The following is a 19,305-nucleotide window of genomic DNA, read 5'->3' on the forward strand; positions in this document are numbered from 1 at the left end:
TTACTCTTGGGGTGGAGATATTACACCAAAATGTCACTATACCCTCCTCATGAGTGACTACCCCTTGGTGACTGGCTACCCCTTGGACTAGGTGAAGGATAAGTGTCAGACGGATGAAGAGTGGCAGCCGCCACTGGATCCTGGGTCTGGCATCTCCTTGCAGTGGGAAGCGTGGACCCATGGACTGCTGTGGTAGTAGACAGGACTTGGAACGGGCTGTCATCTCTAGGTTTGAACCTCTTGGTGATGAGGAGTCAGTCATCGGGCAGGATCTGGTGGGCACCTTCTAGGTCCTCAGGATCTGGGATGGATGGAACTTGAGAACAAATTTAGTCACATGCCTTATTTAACAATAAACTTAGTCTGCATATAGACAACTGTAGTTAGAAAAGGTATAATCCTAAACTGGGAATATTAGTAGGGTCCTATAGTGCTGAGTTTGTAGGACCTGCTAGTGTGTGTGTGTGCACATGCGTATGTGAGACCTAAGGGAAAAACTAAAACTCCTTATGCTATAGCTCCACTGTTTCCTGTCTAGCATTTAAGTATGTAGGGTCATTTGTTCGAGGCCTTCAATTTCCCTTGTTCATCCTTAGGCGTGTTTCATCGGTGTGGCTCCATCTTGGTCCCTTTTCTTCTTCTCTTCTTTGGATGCTTGCTTCTGGAATGTTAGGACATCTTTTTCCAGGGATAGCCTTTTTTTCATCCATTTTTGGATCCATATTAGAGTACAGATGAGATGTTCCTGTGTCAAGTAGTATCATTGCTGCTTCTTTTGCTGTTGCTTCAGTTAGTCTGCTGCCCACTGCTTCCCTTGAGGTGTCTCCAGTGTGTGTGCGTCTTCACCTTTTACCACCGCAACTCTTCCTGGCATCAACAAGGACTCCATTCGTTCTTGTATGGCTTTGGCTGTCTCTGACCGGCGTTCCATTAGCCATGATGAAGTCTCTTTCCCTCCAGATTTGTCGTGGCTGTGTGTTGAATGGACCTGTTGCATGCTTCTATCAAGGCCCGCAGTCCTGCCTTTGGGTGGAGGCAGCGGTTTTGCTGGCAGCAGGTATCTTCTGTAACTACTGCCATACCAGTGTGCGAACAGCCTTCTTGGTCTGCATACCTTGGTCAAACCACAAAGAGCGTCAGGTCAGGATCTTCCAGAGGTCTTCTTGTCTCATGACAGCGAGACAATCGCGTTGAGCCATTTCAGAGTCGACTACCTCTTCCACTGATGTGTCAGAGATGTGATCTTCACCTTCTCCCCCCTTGGCAGAGGTAGGAGAGTAGCTGGGTTATGAACAGCACATCTGGAGACAGTGACGTTTGAGCAGAGTAGGGCATTGCAGATGTAGCAGGTGCTATGGCAAACAGGTGCTATGGGCCAGGATCTTCAACTGGTGACCCATAATGATGTCGGAAGCCTTGTCCAGTACAGGTGGGTTGCAACGTGGTTCTCATGCAGGTTGGGACTCCACGGGCCACTGGGTTAAGAGTAGTACCCAGGAGGGCGTTGTCTCCTTCCGGGAAGCTGTGTCAGGACTCCAGTTGCATGGCTTGCTTCTCCATGACAAAACAGGCAGAACAGTTTGTTATAGTCTGGCAGTCCTAGAGCAAGAGAGGATGTGAGTGCAGATTAGCATGTCAACCCCGTCGATGGCTTCCTTGGTTGAACTGAAGAGTGTCCTTGAGGCATCAAGGCTCCAGGGATGGCAGGAAACTAGTCCAATGAAGGACTGTAGCTGTGTTGGCTTGGCTGCCAGAGGTATGTGCTGGACAGCTCCTTTCCTGTCTTCAGTGGGATGTGTCATCTTCCAGGGCTTCAGTTATATTTCCAGTTGTTGTATAATGGTGGCAGATTACGAAATGGAAGGTGGGCATTGCAGTTTCCATGGCAGCAGGGCTCCTGACTCCAGTTCCATCTTCATAGGCTGGACTTTGAGCCTGCCAATTTCTTCCAGGCCTCGTGTCCACAGTTAGTCTGGGATCAATGCCATCAGTTCAATGTCCACATGATCTACAGGTGTGTCCTGTAAAGAGAAGAGACCATACACTTCTGCAGACTGCTCCTGTGAAAGTGACAGTTCGTCCTTATGAAACAGAATGCTGGCTTGGATTTTTGGTAGTAGATCTGATCCTAGTAAAACTGACAGGGTAGGTGGATGAGACAACCAATTGAGACAGCATACTCTGCAGGTTGTAGGCCTTTGTGTAGGGGTCTGATTCTTGGAGTGTACCGTGTGTTACCATCCACCCCCACAAAAGGCACTACTGCATCCGTGAGAAAGTCTGGGTCTGGTAAGTCAATGTTCCTGATTATGCTTCTCTCGGGTATTTTTGTGGACTGTAAGGGTATACGTACTTTCATAGATTGCGGATTCAGTATGCCAATACCCTATCAGGGTCTGGAGCTTGGTAGTGGTGGGTATCACAGTTCCTTTTAATTGATTAACTTGCATTTCAAATCTGAGATCCTGAAACTTTTGATTACATCGATGGAAGAAACTATCAACAGGTTCTCCTTTCCCCTGCATGACATCCTGGAGAGTGGGGGTCTGGGCTGGCAGGCGGTTCTTAACCCAGACGTAAAGCTTACGGAGGAAATATTCTCCGGATATAGGTGACTCAAGCCATTCTACATGGAGGTTGTCAGGCTCAAGGGCTAGTCGCATCCTTGGCCAAAGGGAACATCCTGCTGCAATTTGAGTGAGCCTTTCTAAATATGTCCATGAGGCAGAGTGTGCCTTTTGTATTTGATGCATCCTTTTATAAAATGGCATGGGATGTTGCACTGGGTCTGGCAAGCTGCTCACTAGGGTGTCTGTATCCTGGTATTTCCAGGGGTCCTTGTGTGGAGTAGGTAGTGTGCGAGAGTGTAAGCTTTGAGGTTTAGAAGATGATGATGATGTACTCCCACCATATAGTGGTGGATGCTGTGGATTATCAGTCTGAGCTGTTGATTCCTGTTTTTCCTCTTCTGCTTGATCATGTACCTCCATGTCATGTTCATCTTCTCCTTCATTATTCTTTTTATAGACTGCATTAATTAATGGAGCTATAGTGGATGCTGGACAGGATGTAGCATAAGGTATTCCGTCTACATATATAGTTGGATAGAAAGTAGGGCTATTTGGGTTGGTCATCTGACAAGTCAGAACAAGTCTCACGATATTCTGCATTCTGCGTTTGACAGCTGGTACATGTCCAGTCGTCGGGAATGTATATGGGCGCTATCAATGACTGTAATGCAGATGTTGCAACTGGCACATTTTCTGTAGGCGCCTGTTTGGCATAAAATTCAGTATCCTTGTCATATTCCTCTCTCCATGCCTGTCTTCTGACTTTCTTTACCATCTTATAAAATTCTTCAGGGTCCTGTAGGATTTCATAATATCTAAGCCTAGGACCCTGCTCTCTACTCAATAACACATTCTTCCATACCTTCTTATCTAATCCTCCCCCCTTTGGGGTCGGAGGGTTCTTCTTAGCATGCGTTTTCTTTCCTTGCTCCCCTATGGGTCGTGTCTGTCTTATGTGTGTTGACTGACTACTCCCTCCCATTCTATCATCTGAATTCTGAGTGCGTCTGAGGGACATGTGGGTCTATCTCTTGAGACAAAGGGTCTTCAGTGATATTGTGATGTCTAGTATTTTGAACACAGTGATATAGGAAGTTGGCTAACAATTACCGCCAGGGTATTTAACAATTCTTCTATGCCAAGAAAAATGCGTAGTCTAAAAATGCCAGATAAATTGCTAGAATATCCGCTTCCACAACACTTTCACTTTAACAAAAATCATTTCAAAAACCATTTCACAGAAAAATGCAGTGACGTTAGTCAAACATTAACTAAAGAGTAACAATGGACTTTGGATCTCACACTACCAGAGATATCTGTACAAGTAAAAGCAATTACCATTCAAGGAATTTTCTTCCTACATGAACACATTTAACAACTAACTTTACAATTCTAAAGTATGCAAAACAAAACCGGTTAACTAATTCTCTAATCTCACAACATATATATATATATATATATATATATATATATATATATATATATATATACAGAATGAATTCAAAACTTTAACCATATGTTAGTACGCCTCCTGCCGGCAAACCATATACCATACAAACAGACAAAAGACAGCTTAAACTAGCACTGATGTCAGATACTGTGAATCCCTGACAACAAAACACTTCACAATTTATCAATCTATATGCCAGCCTGATCTGTAGAGATAAAAAGTCTATACCTGGGCAGAACACAATTTAGGTAGACAGGGAGAGAGCAATCACTCAGTCACATCAATACGGTAATTGTAATTACCCTTCCACCCTTATAGAATAAAACCTATGAACTTACGCTGCAGCCAAAACATCATCACCATAGCCAGGTGATCTCCGGTGGGCATCCGCAAGAAGTCACCAACCACTTAGAGGTTGTAAAATCACTCAGAGTAATCAAGCCGTCACTCCCTCTTGCCCACTGGGACAGACACAGTTCAGACTTCTGCGACCATCGGTCAAGCTGAGAGCAGGACCGGAACCAGAGTGACAGTGAAATTGCTCAGTACATCTCCCTATCTTTGTCAGGCTGGCTGAGGTAGTACCACATATGCAAACCAACAAAACAGCAAAGCAGAGAGGCAAAAGCAAAAACAGATAAGGCAGACAATTAAGGAAATCGTGACCAGGGTGGGTTATTGGTGCTAGGACTTGTCAGATCGGTCACTATGTCCGAGTCTGACAGCCGACTGACCTTTATCTCGGCACGGAAACACTGGAGGGTTATAGGTAAGATGAATGATTTTCTTACCTAGTAGGAGGTGCACTTCTCCACCCTCAAGTGGTCCGGTCCAAGATTGGAGGTCGTCTTCGCGGCTGGTCAGGTTCGAACTTTCGTCCTAGCCCCACGTTGGGCGCCAAATGTTAGGGCACACGGGATGCGTGTGTTCTCATCTTAGTTGTCTGCTGCCAAATTGGATGTGAGGTATTACGGCCGGAGAAATCAGGACACAAATGCAAGCAATTGTCTCTCAAAGACTTCTGGTTCTTTATTCGTGGGACCGCTCTTTTTATGGAAAAATTGGGCGGTCTCAGCACATTACATCATGGGTTTTCCCAACTTAACACTTATCAGAAAACTCTTTGATCTTACATGTTCTTATGTTATTATCTTTATTACTATAGTACCATAATTCTAATGATTATTACTTTTAGTCTATGTCTGTACCGCTATCGCCCTAATGGCGCCTTTGGGTCAAGCTGACATCTGTCTATGCACGCATTCTACTTATCTTTGGTTTATTGGGGATCAATTCACCTTCGTGCAGATACATTTACTCTCGATAAGACTAGGGGATTTACACGGATCTTGGTACATCCTGGTACAGAGAAATCAACAGAATTTAGTCTTGTGACAGTGAATCAGAGAACCTTAAAGCTACACAAGTCTAATGTTAAGCAAAGCGTCCATATTGGTTTGATTTAAGTATATCTTCATATGCCATACATTCTCCCCTTAACACACAGACAATATGTGAGACAAACCAGTTCCATTTTACAACGTGAATCACATCCAGGGGTATGGTATGTGGGAAGCCAGACCCACCCATTTCTCCGGCAGCCTGTAAACCTGACCCAGATGCCCTAACAAACCTCTTAGTACTACGTGTACTAGAGCAATACTCCAGGTTTACATCACAGTGGACAACCACCTCTGTGATACATCAACTATGCATCCGGCAGCCACCTTTCAGTACCTTTATGGTACAGTTGGTTTTTACACTTGAGAAAGATGCCAGCATGGCTTTATAACGAATTGTGGAATAAAAATTGCTTTTTTATATTATTGGATCAATGATCTTCATTTCAGTTAGCATAGCCCAAAACCTTGAATTGTTTTTTTCCTTCAAGAAGAAAAAAAAGATTTCATGAGCAGTTTTTGATTTCAAGTGGAAAATCTATTCCCTATCATGTGCATAAATAACTTCCAGGAGATTGTAATCTTTTACTGAAAATTTACTTCAGCCACTAAAGGTACCGTCACATTTAGCGACGCTAAAGCTATATAGACAACGATCCGACCTAAACTAGATCGCTGGAGCGTCGCTGTTTAGGTCGCTGTAGAGATGTCAAACACAGCAACTCCAGAACGATGCAGGAGCAATCCAGTGATGTACTTATCGTTCTTGCTGGTTGTTGGCTCTGTGAAAAAACATTGCAGGCATCGTTGCTTTTGTTGTCAAACATGACGAATCACGCCGACCTGACGACCAAATAAATTTCTGGACTTTCAGCTACGACCAGCGATGTCACAGCGGGATCCTGATCGCTGCTGCGTGTCAAACACAACGAGATCGCTATCCAGGACGCTGCAACGTCACGGATCGTTGTCGTTCTCGTTGTAAAGTTACTCAGTGTGAAGGTACCTTAAGACTTACAACAGAATGACACTTCCTGTTCTGTAGAAATCACTTTCTAGTAGTCATCTCATTATCATCACAGGCAGAATTACAATTAAAAATATCACCTATATTAGGATTCTTCACTGACAGTCTTTCTAAAGGTACCGTCACACAGTGCAATTTAGATCGCTACGACGGCACGATTTGTGACGTTGCATCGTCGCTTAATTATCGTTTCAAACATCGTAGACTGCGGTCACACTACACGATGCACGACGCTGAAGCGATAAATTCATGACGTATTTGCGATGTAGAAGTCGTATGGGACAGTCGTACGGTCGTGTCACACACGACGATTCAGAGCAAATTTTGCATAATCTGTGCGTGACGTTGTTCACAAGGGGCGTGTTGTGCCACTAGTTAGTGTGGTGATAGGCCAAAGGTTCTGTGCACACAATTGGTTGGAAAATTTGTCACCTGAGCGCTATTGTTCCCAATGCCACTTCACTGCTTTCAAAATTTCCTTTCTTCACTTCGTACTTGGACACTTGGTGGACCTGGACATCGGAATTTTGTACCTCGCTGAATATACCACGCTTTGCACCGCTGCTTCGAGGTATGTAAACCGCTTGGGCGTGGTGGATGGAACGCTGTATGGACGGCATGAGTGCTTCGTTCCACCACTGAAGCGAAGTGGATGGTACACTGTTGTGACTGGAGGGCTACAATGTGGCAGATGGTACGCTGTTGTGCTTGGTTGTGACTGGTGGGCTACAGCGTGGTAGATGGAACTCAGTTTGTTCGGCATGACCGCTTCGTTCCACCGCTGAAGCGATGCGGATGGTACGCTGTTGTGACTGCTTATGACCGGTTGTGTCTGTTGCGCTACAGCGTGGCAGATGGTACAATGTATGGTCACCATGAGCGCTTTGTGTGGCTGCTGTAGGGAAGCGGGCGGTACACTGTTTTGGGTTATGGTGGACTATAGGCGCGGCAGATTGAAGAAGCGATGCGGATGGTACGCTGTTGTGACTGGTCGTGACTGGTCGTGACTGGTGGGCTACAGCGTGGTAGATGGAACTCAGTTTGTTCGGCATGACCGCTTCGTTCCACCGCTGAAGCGATGCGGATGGTACGCTGTTGTGACTGCTTATGACCGGTTGTGTCTGTTGCGCTACAGCGTGGCAGATGGTACAATGTATGGTCACCATGAGCGCTTTGTGTGGCTGCTGTAGGGAAGCGGGCGGTACACTGTTTTGGGTTATGGTGGACTATAGGCGCGGCAGATTGAAGAAGCGATGCGGATGGTACGCTGTTGTGACTGGTCGTGACTGGTCGTGACTGGTGGGCTACAGCGTGGTAGATGGAACTCAGTTTGTTCGGCATGACCGCTTCGTTCCACCGCTGAAGCGATGCGGATGGTACGCTGTTGTGACTGCTTATGACCGGTTGTGTCTGTTGCGCTACAGCGTGGCAGATGGTACAATGTATGGTCACCATGAGCGCTTTGTGTGGCTGCTGTAGGGAAGCGGGCGGTACACTGTTTTGGGTTATGGTGGACTATAGGCGCGGCAGATTGAAGAAGCGATGCGGATGGTACGCTGTTGTGACTGGTCGTGACTGGTCGTGACTGGTGGGCTACAGCGTGGTAGATGGAACTCAGTTTGTTCGGCATGACCGCTTCGTTCCACCGCTGAAGCGATGCGGGTGGTACGCTGTTGTGACTGCTTATGACCGGTTGTGTCTGTTGCGCTACAGCGTGGCAGATGGTACAATGTATGGTCACCATGAGCGCTTTGTGTGGCTGCTGTAGGGAAGCGGGCGGTACACTGTTTTGGGTTATGGTGGACTATAGGCGCGGCAGATTGAAGAAGCGATGCGGATGGTACGCTGTTGTGACTGGTCGTGACTGGTCGTGACTGGTGGGCTACAGCGTGGTAGATGGAACTCAGTTTGTTCGGCATGACCGCTTCGTTCCACCGCTGAAGCGATGCGGATGGTACGCTGTTGTGACTGCTTATGACCGGTTGTGTCTGTTGCGCTACAGCGTGGCAGATGGTACAATGTATGGTCACCATGAGCGCTTTGTGTGGCTGCTGTAGGGAAGCGGGCGGTACACTGTTTTGGGTTATGGTGGACTATAGGCGCGGCAGATTGAAGAAGCGATGCGGATGGTACGCTGTTGTGACTGGTCGTGACTGGTCGTGACTGGTGGGCTACAGCGTGGTAGATGGAACTCAGTTTGTTCGGCATGACCGCTTCGTTCCACCGCTGAAGCGATGCGGATGGTACGCTGTTGTGACTGCTTATGACCGGTTGTGTCTGTTGCGCTACAGCGTGGCAGATGGTACAATGTATGGTCACCATGAGCGCTTTGTGTGGCTGCTGTAGGGAAGCGGGCGGTACACTGTTTTGGGTTATGGTGGACTATAGGCGCGGCAGATGGAAGAAGCGATGGTAGGCATGAGCGCTTTGTGTGGCTGCTGTTGTTAAGCGTTTGGCACACTGGCAAAAGTATTGTTAATAGGACGCTTTGTCAACCATGTAATTTTTTTTTTTAATTACTTTTTAGATGTCAAATCGTGTGGAGTTCATCCGGGATTTCATCGAGATTTATCAGTCTTTTCCCTGCCTCTGGAAAATAAAATCTCCTGAGTATTGTAACAGGGAAAAGAGGAGGGAGGGTTACTTACAGCTCATTGAGCTTTACAATCGTCAGGCACCAGATGAGGAAGCTAACGAAGCAGTTATTAAAAAGAAAATCCAGGCGCTCCGCACGGTCTGGAGGAAGGAGCTGAACAAGGTTCTTCAGACTACAAGGTCCGGAGCTTCCACTGATGAAGTTTATGTGCCAAAACTGTGGTATTTTGAGCATCTTAATTTTCTGAGGGACCAAGAGGTGCCACGGGCTTCAACGTGTCTTCGATTGTTGGCACCTGTGGAACCAATAGTTTCGGAGAACCACGCCGAGCAGGAGTCACAAGGGCAACAAGTAAGTAGCTCTTTGGACGAAAGTTCACCAATGTGTCCTATAATTACATAATTTTTCTCTGCATTTTAGGTTTTATACTTCTGATTATCACATCAGTTTAAAGTTGTTACAAAAACATGTACACATAAGTAACCCTGTTGCAGTCAAGAATTATAAGGGGAACGTAATATGTATGAAATGGAGATATATGTAAACCATACCATCGAAGCAATATAGAAAATAGTATCGCGTCAAGCTGCCGATGTACTCTTGTTGAGACTATTTAGACTATTAAATATTGGTCAGGTTCCCATAGCAGTCAGAACAGTGTAGTTCAAAGTATTCAATAAAAGGGAGGGTTAAAGAATATTACTAAGCATCAAATATATTATAATCTTTTTGTTACCTACTACGAATATATAGTTTGGATGCGGTTATGGTGGTACTACTTTTTGTTGCCGGGTTCATAACTTTTTTTTTTTTTCCCCCCCCCAGGATGACAGTGCGCAGGAGAGTACACTTGACTGTTCACAGGACTGCACAACAACAGATCTAGTGGAGGCTGCACCTGCCAGGAGTCAATCGAGGCAAGTTCAAAGAAAACGGAAAGCCACCTCAGACGCCTCAAATGAACTATTGAGCCTGGCAAAGAAGGTGTTGACAAGAAATGTTAGCCCTGCGTTAGAGGGGTTTGGACACTATGTGGTTGACAAACTGGCAAAAATGGACGACAACCAAAGAATACTAGCAGAGCGTCTGATTCTGGAAGCAGTAAACAAGGGTACTGATGGCGATTTGGACAAGAACACTTGTTTGGTCTCTTCCCGGCCAATACAGCGGACAGAGCCATCAAATTTCAATGGTTGGTCACAGGGTCAGACATCGATGCGACACAATCCTCACGTTTCCCACTTCGGCCAGCCACCCCCTAATAACTCCTACACACCAATACCTTTTCATATGGCTTCGCCCATCAGGCACCAAAATTTTCAGCCGGAACAATCGTCGTATCATAATTTGTGATTTCCTAACTACTTTTACATCCCTTTTTTTTTTTTGTCTTGTTAAAATAATGTTTGAAATAAAAGCTTTTATTATACATTCTATCACTACTTTTTCATTGGTGTGTCTCAATCACAGCACTGTATGAGGGAACAAATTAACGTAACAAATTCATGTACAGTTAACTAAAAAAAAAAAATCGAATGAAAGTTTAACTAAATCTTTTAATTGGAACAACAAAAAATGGATTATTGGCCCGCCTACAACTGCTGGCACATGTCCCGCAGCTTCTGCAGCTCCTCCATTGCCACATTGTGCTGCTCCTGAATATGTGCCATAGTGTGGAGTAACTTGTCTATGCCGGCTTCAATATCCTCTTTGTTGACAGTGACGAGAGCTGTGGGTCAAAAAACATAACATTAATAACACTGTAGTCTCCCGATGTGTCTTTGCTTCTGTGACTGAAAAAAAATAAAAAAAATAAGCAAAGGGGGGGGGGGGGGGGGGTGGAGGGTGGTTGTTTGGGTTGGGGGTGAAAGAGTGGGCCTGCAACAAAATCCAAACAAACTAAATTGTGGGAACCTACTAGAATGTTGAGGCACGGAGGGCACTTCTGGATCTGAGTCGCTGTTGAATGCCTCGTGCTGTCGGCGGCGGCGCTGTCTCTTTGCCTCTGTGAAGGAAAAAAAAAAAACAAGGTCTGTCAGCATATATGGCAACAGTGGCTGCCGGGGGAGGGGGGGGTGTTAAGAGGGGACCTGCAACTTAATCCAAATCACATTAATTGTGGGAACCTACTAGGATCTGGAGGAGTTGACCCGGAGGGCTCCGGGACATTGGACCCTGAGGGCACAGAGCCAGAAGAGGCTGGGCGGGATGCCTCGTGGCGGCGGCGGTGCTGTGTCTTTGCCTCTGTGAAGAAAAAAAAAAAAAAAAAAATTTTTGAAAAAGGTCTGTTAGCATATATGGCCACACTGGCTGCCGGGGGGGGGAAGGGGACCAGAAACAAAATCCAAATAACATTTTTGTGGGAACCTACTAGGATCTGGAGGAGTTGACCCGGAGGGCTCCGGGACATTGGACCCTGAGGGCACAGAGCCAGAAGAGGCTGGGCGGGATGCCTCGTGGCGGCGGCGGTGCTGTGTCTTTGCCTCTGTGAAGAAAAAAAAAAAAAAAAATTTTTTGAAAAAGGTCTGTTAGCATATATGGCCACACTGGCTGCCGGGGGGGGGAAGGGGACCAGAAACAAAATCCAAATAACATTTTTGTGGGAACCTACTAGGATCTGGAGGAGTTGACCCGGAGGGCTCCGGGACATTGGACCCTGAGGGCACAGAGCCAGAAGAGGCTGGGCGGGATGCCTCGTGGCGGCGGCGGTGCTGTGTCTTTGCCTCTGTGAAGAAAAAAAAAAAAAAAAAATTTTTTGAAAAAGGTCTGTTAGCATATATGGCCACACTGGCTGCCGGGGGGGGGAAGGGGACCAGAAACAAAATCCAAATAACATTTTTGTGGGAACCTACTAGGATCTGGAGGAGTTGACCCGGAGGGCTCCGGGACATTGGACCCTGAGGGCACAGAGCCAGAAGAGGCTGGGCGGGATGCCTCGTGGCGGCGGCGGTGCTGTGTCTTTGCCTCTGTGAAGAAAAAAAAAAAAAAAAAATTTTTTGAAAAAGGTCTGTTAGCATATATGGCCACACTGGCTGCCGGGGGGGGGAAGGGGACCAGAAACAAAATCCAAATAACATTTTTGTGGGAACCTACTAGGATCTGGAGGAGTTGACCCGGAGGGCTCCGGGACATTGGACCCTGAGGGCACAGAGCCAGAAGAGGCTGGGCGGGATGCCTCGTGGCGGCGGCGGTGCTGTGTTTTTGCCTCTGTGAAGAAAAAAAAAAAAAAAAAAAAAATTTTTGAAAAAGGTCTGTTAGCATATATGGCCACACTGGCTGCCGGGGGGGGGAAGGGGACCAGAAACAAAATCCAAATAACATTTTTGTGGGAACCTACTAGGATCTGGAGGAGTTGACCCGGAGGGCACAGAGCCAGAAGAGGCTGGGCGGGATGCCTCGTGGCGGCGGTGGTGCTGTGTCTTTGCCTCTGTGAAGGAAAAAAAAAAAAAAAAAGGTCTGTCAGCATATATGGCAACACTGGCTGCCGGGGGGGGGGGGAGGAGGGGACCTGCAACCAAACCCAAATCACATTATTGTGGGAACCTACTAGGATCAGTTGTCTTTGACCCGGAGGGCTCTGGGACTTCAGAGGCGGTGTGTGATGCCTCGTGTCTACGGCGGCGCTGTCTCTTTGCCTCTGTGAAGGAAAAAAAAAGTTCGGTCAGCAGTTAGCTGTGCCACATAGTACTTTTCACCGTTCATACTGTCCCATAGCTGTGGCACATAGTGGCTCTGCAACATTCAAACTGTCCCATAGCAGTGGCACATAGTGGCTCTGCAACGTTCAAACTGTCCCATAGCAGTGGCACATAGTGGCTCTGCAACATTCAAACTGTCCCATAGCAGTGGCACATAGTGGCTCTGCAACATTCAAACTGTCCCATAGCAGTGGCACATAGTGGCTCTGCAACGTAGAAACTGTCCCATAGCTGTGTCACATAGTGGCTCTGCAACGTTCAAACTGTCCCATAGCAGTGGCACATAGTGGCTCTGCAACGTAGAAACTGTCCCATAGCTGTGTCACATAGTGGCTCTGCAACGTTCAAACTGTCCCATAGCAGTGGCACATAGTGGCTCTGCAACATTCAAACTGTCCCATAGCAGTGGCACATAGTGGCTCTGCAACGTAGAAACTGTCCCATAGCAGTGGCACATAGTGGCTCTGCAACGTAGAAACTGTCCCATAGCAGTGGCACATAGTGGCTCTGCAACATTCAAACTGTCCCATAGCAGTGGCACATAGTGGCTCTGCAACATTCCAACTGTCCCATAGCAGTGGCACATAGTGGCTCTGCAACATTCAAACTGTCCCATAGCTGTGGCACATAGTGGCTCTGCAACGTTCAAACTGTCCCATAGCAGTGGCACATAGTGGCTCTGCAACATTCAAATTGTCCCATAGCAGTGGCACATAGTGGCTCTGCAACGTAGAAACTGTCCCATAGCAGTGGCACATAGTGGCTCTGCAACGTAGAAACTGTCCCATAGCAGTGGCACATAGTGGCTCTGCAACATTCAAACTGTCCCATAGCAGTGGCACATAGTGGCTCTGCAACATTCCAACTGTCCCATAGCTGTGGCACATAGTGGCTCTGCAACATTCAAACTGTCCCATAGCTGTCCAACATACTTTTGGGTACCTGAGTACTAACCTCTGCTAATCTCCTGGCGAAGCTCCTGCAGGCGCTCTGGGCTTTTCGACTTGAGATCGCCCCATTTTTTAACAATCTGGGCCTTGGTCCGAGTTATCCCAAACCGCTTCCTGAGGCCCTCAGACACCACACGGACAACTTCCTCCTTGTGCTGGTTGCGGTGCAGCACCATCCCTGTGGTTTCATACTGCATCCTATCCATTGTTCCAATAAGGAACTTGAGCTCTGGGATGCCCATAGGTGGACCACGGCGACTGGCAGCCATTATCACGATGTCAGGGGACAAAAACAAGCTAGGGCAGGCACGCAGGAACGCTGTAACGTCATCACGCCGTCATAGACCACGAGCGTACTTAACGTGCCGCTCCGGCGTTATATAACGATACTTCGAACGGCATTTACTATGTGCGTTCCTTTCTTAACGCTCAGTCGTCACAAATGTGACGCTGTTCATAAACGGCAACGCTATTGCGATGCCAATGGCGCGGCAGGACGGCGGAGCGCAGCTCCTCCTCTGGGCGTTGCTCTTCAGGGTCATTCCATCTAAAATGGCGGCGAGAATGCGTTCTGCTCCTCTGGGGCAGCCAGAACTCCTTTTTTTTATTTCCCAGATGGATGCCATGGATTACGAGGGTCTGGAGAGCCGCCCTGCCCACCCACACATCCACAAGCGAGAAGTGCTTGGACAAATAACAAGAATGATGGAAAGGAGGTTTGGTGTCTGCCGCAGTCAGCTTCAGCTGCGTAAAAAATGGGCTGACCTCCGCTATAAAACGCCACAAATGTTTGCGGAGTTGCGTGCGGAGGCAAGGCGAGGCAAGTACTAGTACTAGCTTTGCTCTGCAGCACTCAACATTTGTGTGTAAACATTGTGATTCTTTACTTTAGGTGTAGAGAGACAGCGGCGGCAAGTCAGACACACCATTGCCACCAGTACCCCATCTTCAGGCACCAGTGGGAGCCCACAGTCCGGGACATCACGTAAGTTCACAATCATTTATTGCATTTTTTTTAACATCACACGGGACATAACAGGGTACCTGAAATATTTGAAGACATTACAGACGCAGTAATGACCCAGCGGCCTACCACACCTCCACCATCTGTTGCGACCATGCACCCTCGCACCCCTGTGAAGTGTGATATAAATTTTATGTTTCAGTATATTGTTAGCTTTGATCTGCAGCACTCTACATGTGTTTTTAAAGATTGCGTTTGTAAACTTTCTGTGTAGAGAGACAGCGGCAGCAACAGGTACCTGCCATTGCCAGCAGCACCACAGCATCCAGCACCAGCGGGAGCCCACAGTCCGTGACGTCACGTAAGTTAACAATCATAGATTACAATTTTTCAACTGCATACGGGACATAAGAGGGTAGCGGAAATATTTGAATACATTACAGACGCAGTAATGACCCAGCGGCCTACCACGCCACCACCAGAGAGCAGACGGCCTCGCACCCCTACACCACCCTCAACACCTCCCTTTCGACACTCCTCTTCCTCCCCCGGGTCGGCGGCATTCTCCCCAGAAGCTAACATACGTAAGTGACCAAAACTGCGAGCGCTTCCCAACGGCGTGTTCCATAGTTAACCAGATCTGTTATTATTTGCTTTTAGGTGCTGCAGCAGTGGCCAGATCGCTGGGATGGGACATTAGCAGCTCTGGTTCTGGCAATGAGGAACCGGCGTCCCTTCTCCGTAAGTATCAAGATAATGCGAGTGGTTTTCTGCTGGATGTCACCATAGACAACCAAAACTGTAAAATATATTAAAATTTACATCGCCCTGTGGTGCCAGACCAAATAGAAATTTACAACACAGAAAATTCGGTCCTGCCCCAGAGGTCGAGATGTATTTTCAGAGGAATCAACGTTGGTTCTCCAACATCTTCTATCCACAGAAACGGCCACCGTAAGAGAGCTCCTGGCGAGACAATTGCGACTGGAGCGGACAGCAGCGCTCCTGCAGCAGACAGCAGCGCTCCTCCAGAGTCAAGTGGAGCAGCAGGGCGTGACGCTGCGACACCTCTTGGGCAGGAGATAATATTTTTTTTGGTGGGGGGGTTATGTTATATTTTGTTGTAAAATAATTTAAAACCAAGAAGTGTTACAAAAAAAAACAAAAATCTTCGCATTCTTTCTTTAATGTTTACCAAGCTATAAGGGTTAACAGCAACATTGTATAGGCATCACATTTAAAGTTATTTAGCGAGGTTTATATGACAGCAAAGCAAAAAAACAAATTTTTATGTTATACGGCGCGATCCTGCCACGGTACAGCTCCAGAACCATTAAAGTACTGACAGTATTTTTCGCGACAGTCCCTTGCATCGTCTGCCTGTCTGCCAGATCCAAGAGCTTGAAGAGCTGTAAAATTTTCAGGTTGTGTACGCCATTCCCCGGGCACAATATCTCCGGTTCGTGCGTCCACTGCATCAATAAACGAAGGAGGAGAATAGGAGTTCGTATCATGACGTCTCAGGAAATTATGGAGCACACAGCATGCCAAAACCACAATGTCTATAGACGGCAGCTTCAAGTTGATAGCTGTGTGGAACACTCTAAACCGATTTGCCATTATCCCAAAGGCATTTTCAACCACACGACGGGCCCTCGACAACCGGTAATTAAAGATTCTGCGCTCCGGTGTGAGTGTTCTCTGTGCAAATGGCTTCAGCAAATGTGGATGAAGAGGGAAAGCTTCATCAGCGATGAAGACAAAATTTAGGTTTGCTTTTGTGTCTTCATTTACTGGCAACAGCAGTTCATTGTTCCTCAAGCTTTCCCCAAATGAAGTGTGTTCAAAAACACCACCGTCGGAGACTCGACCATTCATGCCAACATCCACATCGACAAACTCATAGTTTGCATTGACAAGGGCCATGAGGATCACACTGAAATATCCTTTGTAGTTGAAAAAAAATGATCCAGAGTTGGCTGGTTGCGTGATGCGCACATGCTTTCCATCTAATGCACCACCGCAGTTTGGAAACTGCCACAGCTCATCAAAATCGGAACCAATCCTCTTCCAGTCATCCGCCGTCTTGGGAAACTGCAAGATGAGAAGGAAACATGTACAAATTTGGTCAAATATATTATGCACATACACTCTCATGTGGACATCCTACAGCGATTGAGGCGCAGTATGGATTAGTATAACAAAGTCAACAACACAGAGTATGCAGGCAGCCATTTTTTTTTCAGATGGCTTCGGTCACTCAGAGGGGGTGCTAAACAATATATCTAAATAATAGAATCAATAAAATTACGTTGGGAGCAGCAAATAAAAAAGGGTGGCGCAGGGTTGGAGCAGCACATATCAGAATGGAGACGCAAAATGGTAGCAGCACATGTCAGAATGGAGGCGCAGGATCACAGCAGCACATGTCTGAATGGGGGCGCAGGATGGGAGCAGCACATGATAGGATGTAGAACATATACCTATAGAAATGCTCGCCATCAGGGCGTAGAACTGGTTCAATAGCTAGTATAATATATCGACATAACACAGCAGCCAAAAAAAAATTGTAGTACCTCCATATAATGCCTTAAGCTCTGCACAATGGCCTCGCATGTCTCCGGAATCACAACGCTCAGGAAAGGTCTGGAAACAGCTGCGGAAAACTGCAAATCCTGAAGAGACCTTCCTGTTGCCAGGAAGCGCAGTGTCACCGCCAACCTTTCCTCCACGGGCACGGCTGCACGCATCGGCGTATCACACCTTTGTATGAGTGGCGTAACAGCAGACAGTATTATTTTGAAGGATTCCTCGGACATCCGAAGGTAGTTTCGGAAATCTTGAGGGTTATTGTCACGTAACTCTCTTATGAGACCCATGTGTGACAATGTGGATCTTTTCTGCAGCCAGCTCCGGGTCCACATGCGACGTTTTCGTTTAGGACGTCTCTCCTCTTGGAGACGTGCTGCCTCAAACACCAGGGCAGCAGCAACAACAGAACTCTCATCGGAAGTGAGCATAGTTCCTAAAAAGAAAACAAACGTACAATAAATACACGTGCTTACAAAACAATGTTCTGACCATTGATCTAATAACTATATATGTTACTACTGGTATTAAATGGGGCAGTCAACCATCTCGATCTGTAAAAGGATTAATTAATTGGGCCACGCAACAGCTGTGTACCTGAGGTTCTCAGGCCTACCATACTCAAAGGAACAATCAACCACACTCCAGCGTTTATCCCCGTTGAAGCGCAACATATGCTACGCTGTAGCGTTATACATACCTTTTGCGGTAAAAGTCTAGTAGTTAAAAGTCCAGGGAATCCAGCGAATTTAGGAGTTCTGTTCACAGCACGTGCTACAGAGAGAAATGAATAGCGCGCTCGAGAGCTCCGGTTTTATCCGCTGGGAACAATAGTCCTTTGTCGAATGAGCGCACAGTATTGTACCGCCCAATCAGCACACGGGAGGTGGAGAATTCAGCGCTCCTACGTAGCCAGCTCCTCCGCCCTCCTCCGCCCTTTACATCGTATACAATATCGTGCACACCTTTGTCACACCATGCGATCATGCCGCCACAGCGGGACACTAGACGACGAAAGAAAGTTTCAAACGATGTGCTACGACGTACGATTCACAGCGGGGTCCCTGATCGCAGGAGCGTGTCACACGCTGCGATATCGTACCTATATCGCTCGAACGTCACAAATCGTGCCGTCGTAGCGATCTAAATTGCACTGTGTGACGGTACCCTAAGAGCAGTATTCTCTGCACATTATCAGATATATGGGTCCAGAGTCAATAACTCTCCACAGATTTATTTTCTATATTATCTGGCTTAACTAGGTTTCAGAACGAGATTTTTTGAGACTCGTTCTGATCACATCATGTTCTGAAATCCCATAAAACTGAGACTCCAAACACATACCTACATTATTAGTATGGAGAGAAGATATATCTACTATATAATTGTCTAAAGGTCACTTCCGTCTTTCTGTCCTTCTGTCTGTCACAGATATTCATTGGTCGCGGCCTCTGTCTGTCATGGAATCCAAGTCGCTGATTGGTCTCGCCAGCTGCCTGTCATGGCTGCCGCGACCAATCAGCGACGGCCACAGTCCGATTAGTCCCTCCCTACTCCCCTGCAGTCAGGTGCCCGGCGCCCGCTCCATACTCCCCGCAGTCACCGCTCACACAGGGTTAATGCCAGCGGTAACGGAACGCTCTATAAATGATCACCAAGGTGGCTAAAACATGAACAATTTCTAAATATTCGAAAGATCTCTCCTAAATGACTTACTGGATTCGATGCCGTGTCCCTCCACCCCGACGCGCGTTTCATACACACTTCTTCAGGGGGCATCGAATCCACACATCCAGTAAGTCATTTAGGAGAGATATTTCGAATATTTAGAAATTGTTCGTGTATTACCCATCTTGGTGATCATTTATAGAGGCATATTGGGCGTGATAGGAAGCAAGGACAGAAACTGACCAAGCTCATTCATATGTTGCTTTGATGCATAGCCTAACTATATAGCAAGGTTAATCTGCATATATTATCAGCTAAGGGGCTGTAGGGAATTCTTTGGTTTCATTTCTCCCATTGACTTTCTGTAATGCTATATAGCAATAGGGTACTTTA

At 46.8% G+C, this 19,305-nt stretch overlaps 2 protein-coding genes and 1 long non-coding RNA gene across 3 annotated transcripts; 1 reads left to right on the forward strand and 2 right to left on the reverse strand.

Moving 5' to 3' along the window:
* Nucleotides 1–6,567: 6,567 nt before the first annotated feature.
* On the forward strand, nucleotides 6,568–10,477 carry LOC138638256 (uncharacterized). Its single transcript, XM_069727427.1, has 3 exons — nucleotides 6,568–7,018; nucleotides 8,975–9,394; nucleotides 9,869–10,477. The coding sequence occupies exons 2-3, from the start codon at nucleotides 8,975–8,977 to the stop codon at nucleotides 10,394–10,396; spliced, it is 948 nt and encodes a 315-aa protein (XP_069583528.1). The 5' UTR covers nucleotides 6,568–7,018; the 3' UTR covers nucleotides 10,397–10,477.
* A 142-nt stretch (nucleotides 10,478–10,619) lies between these two features.
* LOC138638258 (uncharacterized) lies at nucleotides 10,620–11,529 on the reverse strand. Its single transcript, XR_011312473.1, has 3 exons — nucleotides 11,174–11,529; nucleotides 10,962–11,048; nucleotides 10,620–10,772 (listed from the first exon to the last, which is right to left on the reverse strand). It is a non-coding gene; the product is annotated as an uncharacterized lncRNA (long non-coding RNA).
* A 4,291-nt stretch (nucleotides 11,530–15,820) lies between these two features.
* LOC138638259 (uncharacterized) lies at nucleotides 15,821–18,405 on the reverse strand. The gene is made up of 2 exons (XM_069727428.1): nucleotides 17,232–18,405; nucleotides 15,821–16,749 (listed from the first exon to the last, which is right to left on the reverse strand). The coding sequence occupies exons 1-2, from the start codon at nucleotides 17,673–17,675 to the stop codon at nucleotides 15,949–15,951; spliced, it is 1,245 nt and encodes a 414-aa protein (XP_069583529.1). The 5' UTR covers nucleotides 17,676–18,405; the 3' UTR covers nucleotides 15,821–15,948.
* Nucleotides 18,406–19,305: the final 900 nt, after the last annotated feature.

This window comes from Ranitomeya imitator, chromosome 5 (genome assembly GCF_032444005.1).
Source record: "Ranitomeya imitator isolate aRanImi1 chromosome 5, aRanImi1.pri, whole genome shotgun sequence".
NCBI classification, from domain to species: domain Eukaryota; kingdom Metazoa; phylum Chordata; class Amphibia; order Anura; family Dendrobatidae; genus Ranitomeya; species Ranitomeya imitator.

Excerpts from the sequence above, each read along its gene's own strand:
- LOC138638256 (XM_069727427.1), top strand. The coding sequence starts at position 8,975 with ATGTCAAATCGTGTGGAGTTCATCCGGGATTTCATCGAGATTTATCAG. Across the intron at positions 9,395-9,868 it reads AGGAGTCACAAGGGCAACAA|GATGACAGTGCGCAGGAGAG; the intron begins GTAAGTAGCTCT and ends TCCCCCCCCCAG.
- LOC138638259 (XM_069727428.1), bottom strand. The coding sequence starts at position 17,675 with ATGCTCACTTCCGATGAGAGTTCTGTTGTTGCTGCTGCCCTGGTGTTT. Across the intron at positions 16,750-17,231 it reads GCTTAAGGCATTATATGGAG|TTTCCCAAGACGGCGGATGA; the intron begins GTACTACAATTT and ends CTCATCTTGCAG.